The sequence below is a fragment of the Malania oleifera genome, chromosome 8, assembly GCF_029873635.1.
Source record: "Malania oleifera isolate guangnan ecotype guangnan chromosome 8, ASM2987363v1, whole genome shotgun sequence".
NCBI classification, from domain to species: domain Eukaryota; kingdom Viridiplantae; phylum Streptophyta; class Magnoliopsida; order Santalales; family Ximeniaceae; genus Malania; species Malania oleifera.
In genome coordinates, this window is record NC_080424.1 from 108,625,624 (window position 1) to 108,643,975 (window position 18,352).

General features: G+C 35.2%; 2 protein-coding genes across 2 annotated transcripts in view; one reads left to right on the forward strand and one right to left on the reverse strand.

Annotated features, from left to right (window-relative positions):
* The first annotated feature begins 5,951 nt into the window (after window positions 1–5,951).
* LOC131162965 (AT-hook motif nuclear-localized protein 25-like) lies at window positions 5,952–7,840 on the forward strand. The gene has a single exon (XM_058119609.1). The coding sequence runs from the start codon at window positions 6,454–6,456 to the stop codon at window positions 7,357–7,359; it is 906 nt and encodes a 301-aa protein (XP_057975592.1). The 5' UTR covers window positions 5,952–6,453; the 3' UTR covers window positions 7,360–7,840.
* Window positions 7,841–13,085: 5,245 nt separating this feature from the next.
* The window catches only part of LOC131162966 (AT-rich interactive domain-containing protein 6), a 28,726-nt gene continuing 23,459 nt past the window's right edge, over window positions 13,086–18,352 (reverse strand). Inside the window, exons 8-14 of the mRNA XM_058119610.1 lie at window positions 16,196–16,318; window positions 15,978–16,029; window positions 15,827–15,893; window positions 15,213–15,279; window positions 15,041–15,091; window positions 14,322–14,414; window positions 13,086–13,604 (exon numbers count right to left, since the gene is read on the reverse strand). Coding sequence (XP_057975593.1) covers window positions 13,500–13,604; window positions 14,322–14,414; window positions 15,041–15,091; window positions 15,213–15,279; window positions 15,827–15,893; window positions 15,978–16,029; window positions 16,196–16,318 — 558 coding nt within the window. The 3' untranslated portion in view covers window positions 13,086–13,499. The remainder of the gene's footprint in view (window positions 13,605–14,321; window positions 14,415–15,040; window positions 15,092–15,212; window positions 15,280–15,826; window positions 15,894–15,977; window positions 16,030–16,195; window positions 16,319–18,352) is intronic.

Sequence of the window (18,352 nt, forward strand, 5' to 3'; positions counted from 1 at the left end):
ACATAGGTATGATTTATATTATAACATGTTTACAGGTTTGACTCAACTTTGTTATTTATGGTATTTTCTAAGTCAGATTTTACTAGCATGTAGCTCACTTGCCACATACTAGTAATAGTATATTTCATCTTACTGAGCGTTGTCTCATCCCAATAAATTGATATTTTTCAGGTGATCCAGTTGGGCGAGCAGATCAGGCTCACAGATAGAGGGGGTTACAGTGCAGACCTGTCAGTAGGGTGAGTCCTTTTGGGGAAGGGAGTACTGTTGTGTAGCTTAGTTATGTATATGTGTAATTTGAGAATAATCTAGCACTCTACTATTGTATTGTATATATGTGGTTGTGGATTTATGTGAATCCAGTTTCTCGCTGCTTAGGCTGTAGTTAGAATTAAATTAGCAGGTATCAGAGCAGTGTAAATTTCAATTTATATGTATATTTTTTATAAAAATAAAAAATAAAAAATTTAAGCAAGTTGTTACATGAACATTATTAACATCCATGCTCATCCTGAGGGGGGGTGTTGGAGTATAACCTCTCACATTGACAATTTAGAATTAAAATTCAAGGAAGAAAAACTCAAGACAGATCAAGGAGCTCAAGAAGACTCACAAACTCTTCAAATGTTAACTGATATGATTAACTTTCAATTAGTTTTTCAGTTATATTAGCTATGTTCCTTCAATGTATTATATATACTAAGTAGGTTACTCTATATTTTGTATCTCAGAATGCTCTCTCTCCCTCAAATGTATTTCTTCTCTCAGTTGTATTTTACTACTGGAAGATCATTTCAATACAATTTCAGTTCTTTTTCTCTTCTCTTTTTCTACTTATTGAATTCTTAACACTAATAAGTATTAGTAACAGGTTTGTAGTATCAGTAACAGTTCTAATAACCTTGTTTTTTATAGTGAGCAGAAATTGAACGCATGACATTGGTGTCATCAAAGTGACACACCCACTATTTATTATTTTTTAAGATTAAAAACATGTACCCACTAAATAAATTAATTAAAATAGAAATAATTTGAATAGTTAAACAAAACATTTAAAAATAGAACCTTAATGCATGCTGTAATAGGTAAAAAAAAAAATGGCTGAAGCCTTGGAAGGTTGAACCTCCCCCGCGAAGGAACCACACCTGCTCATAACAACCTAAATTGGGAGTTGAAGACGCGAGAGAGAGAGAGAGAGAGAGAGAGAGAGAGAGAGAGAGAGAGAGAGAGTTGACGCTTGAAGCTTCGAATGGGTGGGTAAGGTAAGGTATGGTGGTGGTGAGGTTGACCAAGTTCCGATGTCCCGACAGCTTCCACGTGGTCTGACAGCTCAGCGTCCCAACCTCTTACGCTGCTGCTGCTCCTCCTCCTTGGACCTTTGACCGCACGTGACCTATGCTCCCTCTGCCCGATGATACGCACGTGCTCCCAATTTGGTCGCTTCTCTCCCTCTCTCTCTCTCTCTCTCTCTCTGGAAGGGTCGGAAGTTATGGCAGAGATTATGGAAGTCGAGTCCACGTGGCGGTTTATCTGGGAGGTTCTGTGGGCCCGATGTCGTCGTAATTTGTGAACGGCAACGTCGTTGCTCCACACGTGTGCCGCCTTGCCTCCCTCGTTTTCTTTTATTTAATTTTTTCCACTTTCAAAGGGAGTCCCATGCCGGCCGGCGGCCAGCCAGCTAGCGTCTCAAACTTGGGGAAAATATTCTATTTTTTTTTTATTTGATAAGAAAATAGAATAAATTATTATCCCAAACATCATTGCTTTGTTTGTTGTATGTTATTAAATACTATTTATAAAATATATGTGCGTGAGCTTTGAAAATTACATGAATATTTTTTATTCTAACCTCAATATCTTTGTTTGAAAATAATCTCATGTACTTTTAGCTAAAAGGGTATTTTCCACCTTTATTTTTTCATCAAATCTTATTTATATGATGACAAGCATAAGCCTAGAATCCAAAAATGAATAAATGTAGAGGATTTAAATTTCTTTTGTAATTCTTTTTTTTCCTTTATCTTTTGGAAATTGCAAAAGTGGATATTTAAAAAAAAAAAATTTTAAATTGATGAAGATGTGATGGGAGCAAAATAATAATGAAAAGCTGCGTGTTTATATTGTCATGACCTACTAAAAATGTTTTAAATTCAAATTTTAATTTAAAAAAGAAAAAAATGAGAGCTGGGTAATATTCATAATTGAGCCTGAGTGTATGCCGACATAATTTATAAATTTAAAATCTTTAAGAAGATTTTGTATTAATGTTCATTGTTTATAATGATGAAACATATTTTAATATAATTTAATAATCATCCGCTCATAAAGCAGTTTCTTTTATTGTAGTGTAACACGTAAGTATGTGTCATTACTATCAATTATAAATATATTGGTACTTTAAAATTAGGTTTAGTGAAAAGGGAATTTTCATATAATAATAAGCATGATATGCAGAGTCGGACTAGCTCAAGTGATAAGGACGAACTTGTGACTTTGAAGATCCCAAAATTACGAGTTTGATTCCCTTTTGAGACATTACGTTGATGAATTAAATACCAAGGGTGCGTCAATGAGTGGACAGAAATATTTCACCCCCTCGGACTTGGCACTGCATGATAATATCCAATGTGACCCGATAATGGCTGAAGTCAATTCATTATTAGTAGGTTCAAAATATCATCAAAATGATATGTAGTTAATTAATTAATTAATTAATTATATAAAATGAAAACACTTTATGAGTTCCAGATAGTTTTAAAATCAATGATTGACACATATTTTTGTTCTGTAAAGAAATTGGGTCTATAAAAAATTTCTGGCGGAGGTATTCTAGGAAGTGAAAAAAAGGACATGCATGTGTAGCCCACAAAATATAATGGCTCAAGGGTCATCTAATAATCAAAAGAGATGTCCCACTCACGATTTTGTTATTTTCATTTTTCATCATCTTCATTTCACTTTCCAAGATCTAATGCATTGCTATCAGTCTAGGGGTGTACAAAAATTACCCTAAAAATTAAAAATTGGATCAAAATCGGATTGAAATTACAAACCGTTTGGTTTTTCAATAATCGATTTTGGTTTCGGTCTTAGAAAATGTAAATTTTCGAGGTCGATCTCGGTTTCCAAAATATACAAGAACCAAAAAACTAAAAAACTAAAAATACAGATTTAAATTTAAATTATATATAAAATAATATAATTACTTAATTAGTATGTTAATACATGATTGGTCCATTTAATATTTAGAAATCAAAATGTCCAATAGATTCTCAACAACACTTTGTGAAAAGCAATTGTTGAATATTTAGAAAATTGGTTAAAAACTGAAAAAATCATAACCGAACCACCGAATGTTCAATTTGCTAGGTGATAATAAATTCGGTTCGGTTTCAGTTTGGGAATACTAAAAATCACAAGGTTTGGTTCAATTTTCAGTTTGGCTCATAACCGAACCGCAATAAACCAATCACACCCCTAGCTATCACAGAGAGAGAGAGAGAGAGAGAGAGAGAGAGAGAGAGAGAGAGAGAGAGAGAGAGAGATTTTCTTGCAAGTGTTTCTTGATTCGTTTTGCATATTAAAGAGAGACCTTTTCTAATAAGTCTTTCACTATTTATTTAAAAATAAATATTTTTGGGTGAAGTTCGTAACCCGACAGACTTTTTAAAAAGACAAGTGGTAATAGTGACGATGACTGCGGTTTAATTTGCAAATTAAATAGAGATTCTTTATTATAAGTCTTTCTCCGTTCATTTAAAAATATATATTTTTGGTTGAAATTTGTAGCCCATGAATGACCAACTTTTTTACAACACAAGTGATAATGCGACTATATAAAAGCTTGTGTATGGTAGACTCTTTGATAGAAGAAGTGATAATAAAGTCAATGACTATAGAATTAGTGTTCATAAGAGATAATCATACTAATTAATGTACTGTCAATAGTTGGAAGATCAAGCGTGTGATTAAGGTTAAAAAAATCAATCAATTAAATAGATCTGAATTGAACTAAGATGCGTGGAATGTAGAATTGGCTCAAAAGGTATAAATAATACAATTTGGGACATTTAATTGAAGTGAATATTAATAATTTTTACTTTAGAAACTGATAGAAAATTGGACTAGCTCCTAAGGAAAATTAATAGATATTAACAAATAATGCGAATATTTTTGGTTTGTGAGTTATCCCATGTTAGACAAGGATTAAAAAAAAAGTTTAATATAAATAGGTTGATCCAAGAGTTAAAAGTATTAATTAAACATTTGAGTCAACTTTAAAGTCCAATCCAATATCAATTAATTAAAAATCATTCCTAACAAGCTTAAGCTTTTAGGTGAACTGGTTGATTTTTAAAAAAAAAGTTAATTCAATTTCGAAACCAAGCTCACTTTAAAATACTGTCACACCCAACTGATAGTATATCTATATATTAATTATTGGGCAAGACTTGGAGAAGGTAGAGCTCTCAATATTCTTTCTTATTAATCTTTTATGTTAAAAACATATGATGTGCCTTGAAAATGTTAAAAACTTCATGGAACTCATTCTTTTTTATTACAAATTAATCTTTAGTTATCAAACACTATCAATCTCTTTTAATTTCCTCTCGAGAAATATTCGTGGCGATCAACCTTTTAGGGTTTTGAATATTCAAACTCACACTCCTATTGCACCGTTAGTATATATTTAGAAATAGTCCGAATCTATGTAATCTTGAAAATAGAGTTTAGGATTACCTCCAATCAATAAGTAGACTATTGACATATTATCGAAGTGGTAATATGTATAAGATCAAATAACTTCAAACCCCATGATCTAAGACTTTGCTTTTCCACCAAACCAGCATGCGACAATATTTAACTTTCACTTGACCATGCAAAGTCTTATGTGCTGCACGGCAAGAATTTCGAGTTTTAAATTTGAATTTGAATAATTTTTTTTAAAAAAAAATTAATATAATTTTCAACATAGCAAAATTTAGATGCCTTGTCAGAATGCTTATCCACATATGTAAATTCTAGCTTCAATAAAATTTCCTCCTCTCACATGATTGTTACACTGACTCCAAGTCTACACTTGTGAAGGTCAATCAATACACCCTAAAAACAAATTATAGCCAATCAAGGATATCTTGCCCCCACTCTAACATGACCTGATAGTATAGAATTTTACTTTAAGCAAAGTTCATTAACCATGGTTAGACTAATGAACATGTAAATGACCCTAGAAGAATGTGATTTGTACCTTCTCATACATGGCTTTTATCTTTGAACTTGCCTAATTTAATATTAAAAAAGTATTATGTTAATGAGTTTTTTTTATTCTTGTTATGTGAGATACAACATATCAAATCAAATTAACTCAGCATAAAAAGTATACTATAAAAACATAGTGCGCAACATTAAACTCACTAGAATAAAATGCCACAGATGATGATTGTATAGGTATTTAATTGGAGAAGTTGTTAAATCATGCTCACTAAGTTATGTTAGATTTTGAAAATGAATGATGTGGGATTGAGATGAAGATCCTCTTGAGTTAATCTTTTGTGGAGTTTTTGTTAGATTTAAGTTGAAAATATGTCTGGGATCTTCCTATGCTCTTTCTTTCTTGTAAATACACAGAACACTTTATATTATTTTATCTTTAACTATACTTTGAAAGGCGTTATTTTAAAAATCGGTAGTTTAAAATGTGATGTTGTAAGGGTTCAAATTTGCTTTTGTGACAGCTAATTTTGACTATAAGAATAATGAAACAAGACGCATCCAGCGTCCGATAGCCAGACAAAAACAGTGTCTAAGTTTTTTAATTAATTATTAGGAAAATGTAACAATTATCATTAATTTTTCCTCACATAAATTCAAGAATTTGTCAATTGTCAAAAAGCCCAAAGGGCAAGGCCGCCTTTGTCGTCTCCTTCTTTGGTAATTGCTTCATTCTGCTCATCTTACCGTCTACTTTTCTTTTTTTTTTTCTCTCCCACCATTTTCTCTCATCAGAACAGAAATCAAATCTTTCTCTCGTCCAGTAAGGGCTAGCACCCTCAGATTTACACATTCCTGCGCGCGTGGATTCATTTCTCACCTTCATCACTCTCATATATATTCTCTTCTTTTCTTTTCTATTCTTTTTTTTTTTTTTTTTTCCTCTTCTCTTCATCATCAGATTAGCTCGTCAACAGTACTGTGAACTCATTTGGGCTATAGTGGGTGTTGGCTGTTCTTCATCTTCAAGCTAACCTAATGGACCTAGCTTTCCGTTTCTTCGCTGCATCTGCTTGATCCTTCGTTGCCTTCTCATAGATGATCAAGATCGATCTGTGTCTGACGAAATCAACATAAGTGATCTTCAAATCCAGAGAGAGAGAGAAGAGTGAGAGGTTTGGAGAAGAGAAGAGAAAGCTGAAGCTGGCAAATAAGTGGTGGGAGAGAATAGATCATGCGGCTATGGCTTCTGGGTATCACGATCATGATCTTAATCATGGAGCCCAACCCTCTCACCACTACGTCCACCCCCACCACCACCTACTCGCCGCCGGGGTCCCCACCGACCTCCACCTAATCCCGCAACCCCAACGCTCCTCCGACTCCAAGGACTCCCCCACCGCCGCCGATGACGACAGCAAACCTGATCCCGACGCGCCCTCCACCAGCTCCGGCGGCGGTGGCTCCACCCCCACCCGCCGCCCCCGCGGCCGTCCTCCCGGCTCCAAAAATAAGCCCAAGCCCCCCATTATCGTCACCCGGGACAGCCCCAACGCGCTCCGTTCCCACGTGCTTGAGGTCTCCGCCAACGCCGACATCGTCGAGTGCGTCTCCACCTACGCCCGCCGCCGCGGGCGGGGAGTCTGCATCCTCAGCGGGACCGGCACCGTCATGAACGTCACGCTGCGCCAGCCGGCGGCCCCAGCTGGGAATGTGCTGACGCTGCACGGCCGGTTCGAGATACTTTCCATCTCGGGGACGGTGCTCCCGCCCCCTGCCCCGCCTGGAGCGGGCGGGCTGTCGATATTTCTGGCTGGCGGGCAAGGGCAGGTAGTGGGAGGGAGCGTGGTGGGGCCGCTCATGGCAGCCGGCCCGGTGGTTCTGATGGCGGCGTCGTTTGCGAATGCGGTGTTCGAGAGGTTGCCGCTAGAGGAGGAGGAGGCTGCGGCGGTGCCGTCGTCGCAGCCAGCCGCGTCGCAGTCTTCGAGTGTCACGGGCGGTGGCGGAGGGCAACTTGGCGAAGGAGGAGGAGGAGGCGGAGGCGGTGGCGGTGGGAGTGGGGCTGGTTTTTTCAATGTGGGGAATTATCCATTTTCAGGAGATTTGTTCGGATGGGGAGGAGGGAATGCAGCCAGGCCTCCATTCTAATAGTTAATGTGCTTCATTATGTTTATATCAGTGTGAAGAAGTTGGGGGTTACATTAGTATGGTCAATTTTGAGTGATGATTAATTAATGGGCTACTTCATTTCTATATGATATTTCTGACCGTGTGCTTCACTCCCATGATCGATGATCAGTTTTGGATTGAAGCTTCTGTCAATATGGCTCTATATATGTGTTTACGGAACTAAACGATAGATGTGAGCTTTTGTTGAAGCTGATCAACAGTGCATGATTTTGGGGAAGGTGGTGCTTGAAGGAAAGCATGATGATAAAATGTAACCCAGTGGGTGGAAACTTAATTGGGACTGAAACTGAATGGTGACTTCCATATCTTAAGGTCAGTGATCGGTTCAATTGATGTATAAACCATTTGGATACTTCATTTCGTTTTCTTCTTCTTCTTCTAAAAAGTTTTAGATTTTCCCATGCAGCACTCCTTAATTGACTTGGTTGATCTTCTTTAATCTGTTTTGCCTATATAGCTATAGCTAGTTTGATAATTTGCAGACATGGACTGATCATTAGTTAGAAATTAAATAAAGCCATATATACATATTTGCGCGCGCGCGCGCGCACACTTCATCAATCAATGCACATTCATAGAGTTTTTTTTTTTTCTTATTTCTCATTGTTAATTGCATTGTTTCAATCTCTTTGTGAACCCACTTTCTCATAAGTTTCAAGTTGCTTGAATTGATATTAGAACACCATATTTAAATTCAGCTCTTCCAATCTTCTTTGCACAAATATTATACAAAAATTAGTCAATCTGTTGGAATTACATTGATGATTAATTTTGACTCGTATCTTGTTTGTTTTCGACCATTGCATTGTATAATCAATGAAAAGTATGTAATTCGTAAGTTTCTTCACTACCCATATGTGTGTGTGGTGACTCTGCGCTCTAATTAAATATAATGATCAATATCTGATTATTAGTTGGATAAATGCATATGCATATATAGAAATTAAATAGACCAGTAGTGAAATCATGAAGAACCTTAAAAGCTAGCCTTGAGATATGAAATGGGGTTTGGCATCCTTTTGGGCTCTTTGCTTGCTTTAATTCCTGGAAGGGAAAAAGTGAGCTGAGTGAAGAACCTTAAAGGCCTAGTTTCTGAGAAAAGCCAAAAAAGAAAAACCCTAGCTAGTTCACCTTCCTTGTCATGAACTTCAGCTAATTAATGCTCTCATCAGAACCACTCTCTCTTATTTTCTCTCCAACCAAACAAATGATATTGCAGCTATATAGCATTGTAGGAATTCTAGAAAAAGGCAAAGCTCTCGTCGGTTACTAAACAAGAAACAGGTCACAGGTGGACGACACAGATCCATGGTCAATCAGAAGAGGCATGCCACCAAATCATCGTTAAATTTATATTAAACAAAAGAAAAGAACGTACGTTACTTGTAGAGTAAAAACATGCCAGCGATTAAACCTATGTATGTACAGATCTGTGATCTGTCTCTCACTAGCTTTCGGCTTGTCATCAATATTCGAACTCAATCTAAGCTCTAAAAGGAGAATACCCACTGCATGTGTTGCGGGTGTGACTGAATCTTGAACTTCTGCAAATTAAAGAACCACAGATTTCTTGAACACGTGCATGCTACGCAGAAAGTTTATAAGCTTGATTGTTCCATTAATGATGCGTGAAAGGGTTTGTTGTTATGAACTGAAATGTTTATTATTTATGAATTGCAGTGTTGGGCTTCTATATATATGTATGCTTCTTTGAATGGATCTCTTGATACTTTGAATAGGGCAAAGAGGGGAAAAGAAAGTGAAAGAAGTTGGTGCATATTTTAAAGAGGGGATGTGGACCAATGGTTTATACAAATAAGGCATTGCTTGTTCTTTGCCATTTTCCATGGCAAAGCATTGAACAACTCCTTTTTGGGAAAATTAAAAAAGGAAATAAGAGGATATATGGTTAGTAATTTCTTTTTTATTCATTCATTCATTCTTATATGCTTTTAAAATTCAACAAACCCCACAACCCCATAATAATGTTCATTAATGATATTACACATCAATCTATTTAATTCATAAGTTTATAGATTTAGGAAATTATAGAAAGCGTTTGTCGTGCCATGTATCAAGAGGCGTTACGTGCAATAGCAAACACTCTCTACTATTTCTCTTAAACTGTGTTTGGGAGCATGATTTTCGGACCTCAAGTATAGATTTGTGTGGTTTTTGACAAATTTTAAAATAATTTTATGTTACATCTTATTTAAATTCAATACAAATCTAAATCGAAGACCTCTCCAATTATATAGGTTTTGAAATAACAGTAAAATTTTTAATTTGTTGGAATCCTTGCACCTATCAATCCTAACGTAATTTGAATGTCTTTAATATGGTATTAGAGTTTCACTATACCTAAAGAGGGCGAAGCGCTCTCACCTAACAATTTTGACTTTTAGTTAATTCAGTAGTGCTGTCTGCCGTATGATATTGGAGTTTCACTTATTAAACTTCTGTATGAGACAAAACACTGACTGTACTTAATTATTTACATAATTTTCTAAAGCTTGAATAGGTTTTACACTCAAAACGAGTAATAAATTTATTTTTTAACTTCCTCAATGCCAATATTATAACATTTTCAAGACATTTCTTTTCCTTTTTTCTAACCCAATATGAAAACAAATACAATTGAATGCCTTTGCTAGCTCTCTTTACACAACTTCACATTGAGCATATATAAAAATCATCACCCGGTTCACCCTTTGAAATTTACTAAGGAAAACATTTTAGGATTAAGGTTGTGATTGATTGGAAGCATAGATTTGTGCTTTAAAGATTTGGATTTGTATGAATATTAAAAAAAACTTAATAAAGTTTTTTATTACATTTTGTCCAAATTTACACAAATTTAAATTTAAGTACTAAACTTTTGGCTTTAAATACGTACATATTTATATATTTTGAGTTCATGTCTTTAATTTTTTTTTTTTTTTGCATGTGATCGTGGGAGGATTACTAAATACATTTCAGTGAACTTCGCAAGTACTATTTATATTTGTTAAGATCCAATTTTTTGACATTATTTTTTTTTAATATAAAAAATTGTGCGAGGCCATGGATTGAACGACATATAAAATCGGGGTGGGGGCATCTAGAACGTAAAACTTTCCTTAATTAGATTGGTACTATAAGCACCAAATTTTAAATATATAAATTTTTCTAGATTTCTCAACTTTAACAAAGATAAAGTTCAATTGTTGAGCTAAGTTTTTTTTTTTTTTTTTAAATTTCCTTAATCGACTAACTCATGCTCTATGCACATGTAGTAAATTTTTGAACTTAAAAAGAACTAAGATAAGAATAGATCTTGCCTTCTTACGTTTATTTGCTTGTGACAAGTAATCAAATGAAAAGGTAATTACTTGAATGATTATATATATACATATATATATATATATATATATATTAAAAAGATGTAATGATTTTAAAGTACCCAAACTCATGTGGCAAGAATAATTTTTGTGACATATCTAATTGTTTAAAAATTTTGTAATAATAATGTTTGAGATGTTTCAACATTGATCATATGAGACTAATGAAACTATTCAACAATAGAAACCTTATGATATAAGTTGTCCCCTAGTACTAGTCAAAAATTCTAATTCCATCAATGCATAAGCTATTAAGTTTATCATCATCATCATCATTATCATTATCTTCATCATCATCATTATCATCACCATCATATATATATATATATATATATATATATATATATATATATATATATATACATACAGGCACACACAACATATGCGTTTGGGTTTGTGTATTATACTAATACCTAAATATCACCAACAAGGGTAAGACCTTTTTTTTGTAGGATCGACATAAAATTATAAAATAATAATATGCAATTTATTTATGTATTCTATTGCAGCATTGTTTGGGATTACTACCTTTTTTTTTAATCAAAAAATGCATTGAATAGATTATGTGTGGAGAACTATTGTTATTATCATAATACACACACGCGCGCACGGCCGAATCCATTAAAAATTCATCTTGTATTTGATCGATAAAGTTCCATTGATAGGGTCAAACTTTAAAGTATTCTAAAAGCATTAAGAATTTCAAAATATGATTAAAATTAAACAGCACTAATTGAGACGTGTCTATTAATTATCCACAAGCTCGAGATAAAATAAAACATATATTTAATTCAACGGCATATGGAGCCCGCAAGAAACACTGCCTCCAAACATGGTGACACCTAGAGGCTAGGTGAGCATGATTACCATATGTGCAAGTGTTCAATTTCTTTTGGGCGATGTTATTTGACTTCATTATTTATTGGACTTATAACCACATAAATAAGCGCCCAAACAGGTTATTTGTCCGTGTAATCGTGCCCAAATTCTCCATTCCATGTCAATTGTGCTACTAAGGTATATAACTTTAATAAGTTTGAGTCAGCAAAGTATGATAGTTGAAGAATGCTCAGTACTGCTATGACTGAGCTATCAAATTATGACAGTACAAAATTATACAACAACAACGCGACACAAGAGAGGAAAAAAAGAATTACGAGCTTCATGTCCCTGTCTTTAATGCTATAACGTAAAACGTGATGATTATGAGCGCATGATCCATATCATTATGCTTTTTATACATCATGCTTCATTCAAATTCACCCAAATTTTAAAATCAAGATCCCGAAGTCATGCTTCCAAGCGCAATTTGAGCCATCAAATTATGATATAATAAAAACTAATGTAGCAGCACAAGAAAGGAAAAAGGGAATTTATGACCTCGACCGCTTATGCCCCTCGTCTTGTATGTTATTATATAAACCGTGATGATTAAAAGCACATGATCCATAACATTATGTTTTTTTGATAATGCACATCACCGTCACCAGTAGGTAGATTTAATAAATAGGGAGTATGGTTCTTGGCAATCAAAGTGCGAGTACCTCAGGCTCTTTAAAAATAGATACAAATTTTTAAACATCCATGAACCACGCTCCGAGAAATGACCTAATTCTATATTAGAAATAAGCACGCATGGGGTAAACACATGAACTTGGAAAAAGCAAACTTGATGGGCTGCGAATTATTGCACTATTCACTTTTGAGAAGATTCATTCCCCTCATGGACGATTTATTTTTCATAAATACATTATGGTTCATATATTTTAGTCTACAAATTGAGATAAAATTTAATCTAATTTTATACCCAATTTTATTTAAATCTTCACGGATTCAAATCTAATACATAAAATCAAAGCTTTCAAATACAGAGAAAATTACTATTTTATAAATTTATTGAGATTTAAATGAAACGGTACAAAACTGCATCAAGGTGATGTTTGAAAACATAAATTTCCAGGTTCAGATTTAAATTTGTCCAAATGTAATAGAAACTCAATACAAATTCAAATGTCAGGCCTAAAATCTATACTCCCAAACACTACCTTAAGCTACTTTAATATAAAACTATTTTATTTTCCTTTGACTCCATACTTCTGAGTCTTATCATGAACGTAACAAACTTTTTGACAATCGTATAAAATCAGAAAACAAAGTAGCATTTTTTTTTTTTTTTTTACTCTAATTTCTTATTTAATAAATGATAAATGCACCTTTTTTTCAAAATATATTTTTACAGCCATACAGCCCTCATACTACGCCACATAAATCATGAAATAACAAAGAGCTGGCCTCAAACACAACTGACTAAATCGAGGGCAGGCAAACCCTAAAACCTTTGACATTCTTGCAGAGTCCAAAACTATATACATCTGCTCTTGACGGATCCATACACAGAAAAAGCATCAAAAGGAAAAACAATATGATCAAAGGGCCTAAGCACCGAAGGACAAGTACCACCAACACCAACATAGTTGAAAGATGAAAGCCTAATGTCTAAACCTCCACTGTCCACAACCCAACTAAAGCATTGTTTAGTATCAACAGTCCACGAGGCCTCTAAAACTAAATCAAATTGGGTCAATTGTGCTTTGATTCATCAAGCCTACTCTTGAGAACTAGGACTTTGTGTCTCAAACTCTCTCAAAACTTGTGCCATTCTTTGAAAATAAATTTGATTCACCTGATCCCTGAGGACTAAAGTGGGCTTGAGTTATCTCAGAAATTTGACTGCTCAAAAGGAACACGCACAAAGAGTCGGCCGTGCAAGCTAACAACAGCTGATGTCTGGAGTGGATCGATTCTCGCAGGTAAGCTTACGACCTGAAAATTAAACCATGCCACACCAGTCAAAGATGATTAACAACATATATATATATATATATATATATATATATATATATATATATATATATATATATATATATCAACAGACAGATGTTTTACTTCGCACGTTTCATTAACCTTGATATATACCATTTTTAATTGTATTTTGAGTAAATTTTCATTCTTAATAAAGTCAGATAGCTACTCTCTGGTTTCTGCAGGAAAAATGCCTAAGCTGACCTAGTCTGTCACAGTTTACCATTTATGGAATTTAAGAAATTCTCTGGTTTATGCAGAAAAAATGCCTTGTCTTCTAATGTAAATGCAATAAAAAATGAGATAAAACCAGCCTTGCTTTGTTTTGTGAAGGCTGAGTTCTTACTGTTGTAAGCCCTATTTGGTTTAATAGATCCTACTTACCAAAAAATTTTCATTCTTCATAATATTTTATATTGGAAATAAAATATAATAGAAAATCGATTCTCATTTTAGTTTCCTTTCCTTTCCTTCTTTCATAAAATCCTTAATAAAAACAACAACAAAACCAAGTCTTAGTCCCACTAGGGATAAGCTCATAATGCTCATATTATTGGGCATCCCACCAGATGAAAATGAGCCCAATCTGGGCCAATACATTACAGTTGGCATAAAATAAATGGATGCACGGCAAGATGGCATTACATTCACTTGACCGGAAAGAAGTCAAAATTGCACCTTTTTAAATGGTGTGATACCCCATGGATTATCAAGCTGCTCAGGCTGACCGGTTATAACTAGACGTCCAGCTGGATCCGATTGAACACGTACCTGCATCCACCAAAAACAATAAACATAAATACCACAAGCTGCCCTGTACATTTAATCTCATAAGACAAGAGTAGAGAGGACCAAAAATAAGGAAAAAGTTTAGTAGTTTAGAAATATGTAGATGAAAATAACAACAAATAAGACCAGTATAGTACAGCAGGTTTCCATAGCTATTTGTGGTTAAAATTCAATAGGATTTAAAGATTGTATTTTTAGTCTATTGCTTTAATAAAGCAAATGAACATGACAAAAGAAATGAGAGAACAACGAGGGAGAAAGAGGAAAGAGAGGCTGAAAGTAGTGCCACTTTGAATAAAATATGAACTTGATTTTCAGCTGCAACAATGTAATTCTGTATTCTTTTCTGGGTCACAAAATAAACATATTTTAATAGGGGAACAAACAGTTTCAAAGGCCATTCGTGATGATCATAATATCAATAAAATCCCATTGAACAATTGACAGCATCATCAACCACTGCAACAGGCTTTGTGATTGTTGTTTTTTTTATTCGATGTTTTTAATAATAACCTTTTTTGAGTACACTATTACCACAGGGAAAATCTATAAACATTGCACCATAACAGGATCTATAAAAGAGACTAAAAGAGGACAAAAGTACTTACCTCCTCACGCAGAAGCCCAGGGACTAGAGCATAAACCTCAAAGCAATCTTTCTGCGCATTGGTACAGCTCTACTTAGAACACTAATTAAATAAATTCAGCAGCTGAAGAATAACTACATACAGTGCGGTTCCTAGACAAATAAATAAAATAATCTAAAAACAATTAACTTACGGTTTCGCGCACATTGATCTTCACCCAATCAGCAGGTGGTCCGACATCAACAACTGTAGTAACCAGTCTAGCAAATGAAAATCAACATAGCCAGGTTCAGAAGTTGGGAAAAGACAAGTGCAAATAAGATTATTTTGATAGTAGGAAAACTATATCTGCCATCTCAGTAGGAAAACTATGTCTGCCATCTCTTTTAATCAAGAAGCATAACAGAGAATCTGGATCAGTCCAATCACTAAAACAAGATCTAATAATTATATTCCAATCATTTATACATGTGTGATGTGTTTAACAAAAAGAATAGAGGAAGAAAAAAGATTCCATCAAAGAAATCTAGTAACCACTTCAATCAACAGAGATTATTATGTGATGAAGGATCAGGAAAGGTGATGAGAATTAACAGATTGACATTATAATAAAGAAAGAGCATGATACAGCACAAATAAACTATAAAATGGTTCAATAAACAGTTATCAACATCAAATATACTAAATTCCCAATTTACCAACCATGTACACATGCATAGAAAAACCAAATAACAAACAATTAAAGAGTAAGAACAGTATTGATTCATAAAATAATTAAATCATTAAAAAAATGGTCAGAGTATCAACTGCTTAGCTCCATCTGCATCTTTCATGGCATGTTCTGGGTTGGTCGGTTTCTTTTGCTTTAGTAAACCTACATCAATATACCAAAAGCGGCAATGAGAATTCATATTGGCAGGATAAAATATTCAATGCATTGATTGGGAAAGTAGCATACCAATGCTTTTGAGATTTTTTTCACGCTTAGTTGTAGAATTAAAGTTCTTGTCCTATCACCCAAAAAAAACCAGAAGGAAAAAACTTCATTGTACAACACAAATCAAGGGAAAACTCAACCATATTGCCATTATAATAACAATAATTAGCAGCATTAGTAGCAGTACTAGTAGACTCGTAGTAATAACAGTAATAGTAGTAAGTTTAGTCATAACAGACCTTGATAATCGGTTCACCAACCTCGCCATAACCAAAAAGGCGCTGAACATGCCAACCTTGCATGGCACGAGCAGCAGCATCTCTTCGTGCCCTACCTGATCCTGAAGTTTGGTACCCACCTGCCTGTATAGGAATTCAAAATTTCCAGTCAATTGAAAGATTAATAAAATCTTCGCAGCCAAAACTCAACATGCACACACACCCAACAATATAGAAACTTAAACCAGAAACAGACAATCAACTCTCTCAAACCACTCCTCATCCCAGTTTTCAGGTTTGCCCTAGTCAGATCACACATACAACTGCCTACGTGGCATGGATTTCAAACTGTTGGACCACCATTAATCAACGTTTGAAGTGTAATTTCGAGAACAAATCGTGTTACAATTTTTTTTTTATAATTAAACAAAGTATATTAGGTAGGGGAAAAAGAAGGTACAGCGTACGGGGACAAGGAGTCTGCCAAAAAACAGAAAAGAAAGAAAATAAAAAACAAAAAACAGAAGATCACACCATGAAACTAGATAAAATTAACCAAGAAAACCCCTGTTCAGACCCTTTCCATCATAATTTACTGAACTCTTCAAATTTGCTAATTCTCTTTGAACCTTCAATCTACAACTTCTGCCACCATCCAAGCGAACCTCATTTCCTCCAATATCACTCGACTTTCAATCCAATTTATCCAAAAGACCTTGACCTTCTAAATCTTCCTTGGGAATTCCTCCACAGGAGTAGGCAATATTCCATCCCTACGATGTGAATTGTTGACTAAACCATCATTTTCAAAAAATGACACTAGAAACCTTCCAATGGGGCAGACGATGAACATAAGATAAATCCCCTACTTCGTCGCGAGAATCAGAAGCGTACCCATATTGTATCCAAATCTCATCCAACAATAAACCCCCACTGCAGTCAAATTCACTCAAAGCATCAATTTCTGAATCTGAAATGTCCATGTTTCTAAAGAGAGTCTTCCACTATGCTAAGTTCTCCTCTAGAGTCTCTCCTTAAAAGCTTTGTCCCTATCACACCAGAATTTTCTCTCTTCTCATCAAACACCTTCCTCATCTCAGCGCCCATTCGAACCAACTTCCAGTGACTATCAAAATTCTGACACAAGATATCATCAATATCCCCCACAATTGCTCCTGGATTTTTACATCTTACCTCCCCATTTTGTGAACACTCTTCTAACCTAGTTACATTTTTAGTACCACAATCTAATTCTAGCTCCAAATTATTAATAATATGTGTATGTACCAGAGTTTGATCAGCCCTTGAAGTTTGGAGTGTTGCACTCTGAACATGAAGTTTAACCTCCTCCTTCCCACTGTTCTTTTCCTGAGCTCTAAGGACTGAAATCTGGTCCTTCCAGTTCTTGAAATCCGACTTTGTCTGATTCCCCGTTTCCCTGTCCAGCATCCTGACCTTTGCCTACCTTCTGAATAGAACCCAAGGAATGACGGCCTCCCCTAGACTTCTCACTAGAGCCCAACTTGGATAAACCAAGTCTTGGGCTTGCTCAAGTAAATGGCCTAGTTTATATAAAAAAGGAATACCCATCTTATCAATTAGTTGGGCCAGATTCAAAACAAGAATTCCAGCCCATATCTCTTCGCTTCCTCCCCCCTGAATGCAGTCCTAGCAAACTCTGAAACAAACAACTCCTCCATCAGAACCCTAGCTACCATCTCAAGTAAATCCCACCAGTTGATGAAGATTGCAGCCTTCGGAGGTTGCCAACTGTTTGATGACTGGTTGGCTATGGTTGGCTCCGGAAGATTAACTACGACTGCTGCTGACTTCGTAAGCTCAGCCGTGTTCATCTGAGCTACACTGCCACACCTATAACAACTATCTTCCTTAATGGATGCCAGAACTCGATCTCCAGAGAGAGTCCGAGGACAGAGACCCTCACCTCCATCTATATTACATTTCAGCATGACCTGCCTCCACAATATAAAACGTGGATGGCCATCTGCAACCATAAATCCAAATCTTTTCGCAACTCCTTCAAGAAGTCACAGAAAAGACTCGTGAAGCTTCTCCATACCTCACCTTTTGTGCCACTGGGAATGAACACAGAAAATCACGTTACCAAATTTGAAACACTGAAAATACCAAATTCACAATGCAGGCATACACAACTAT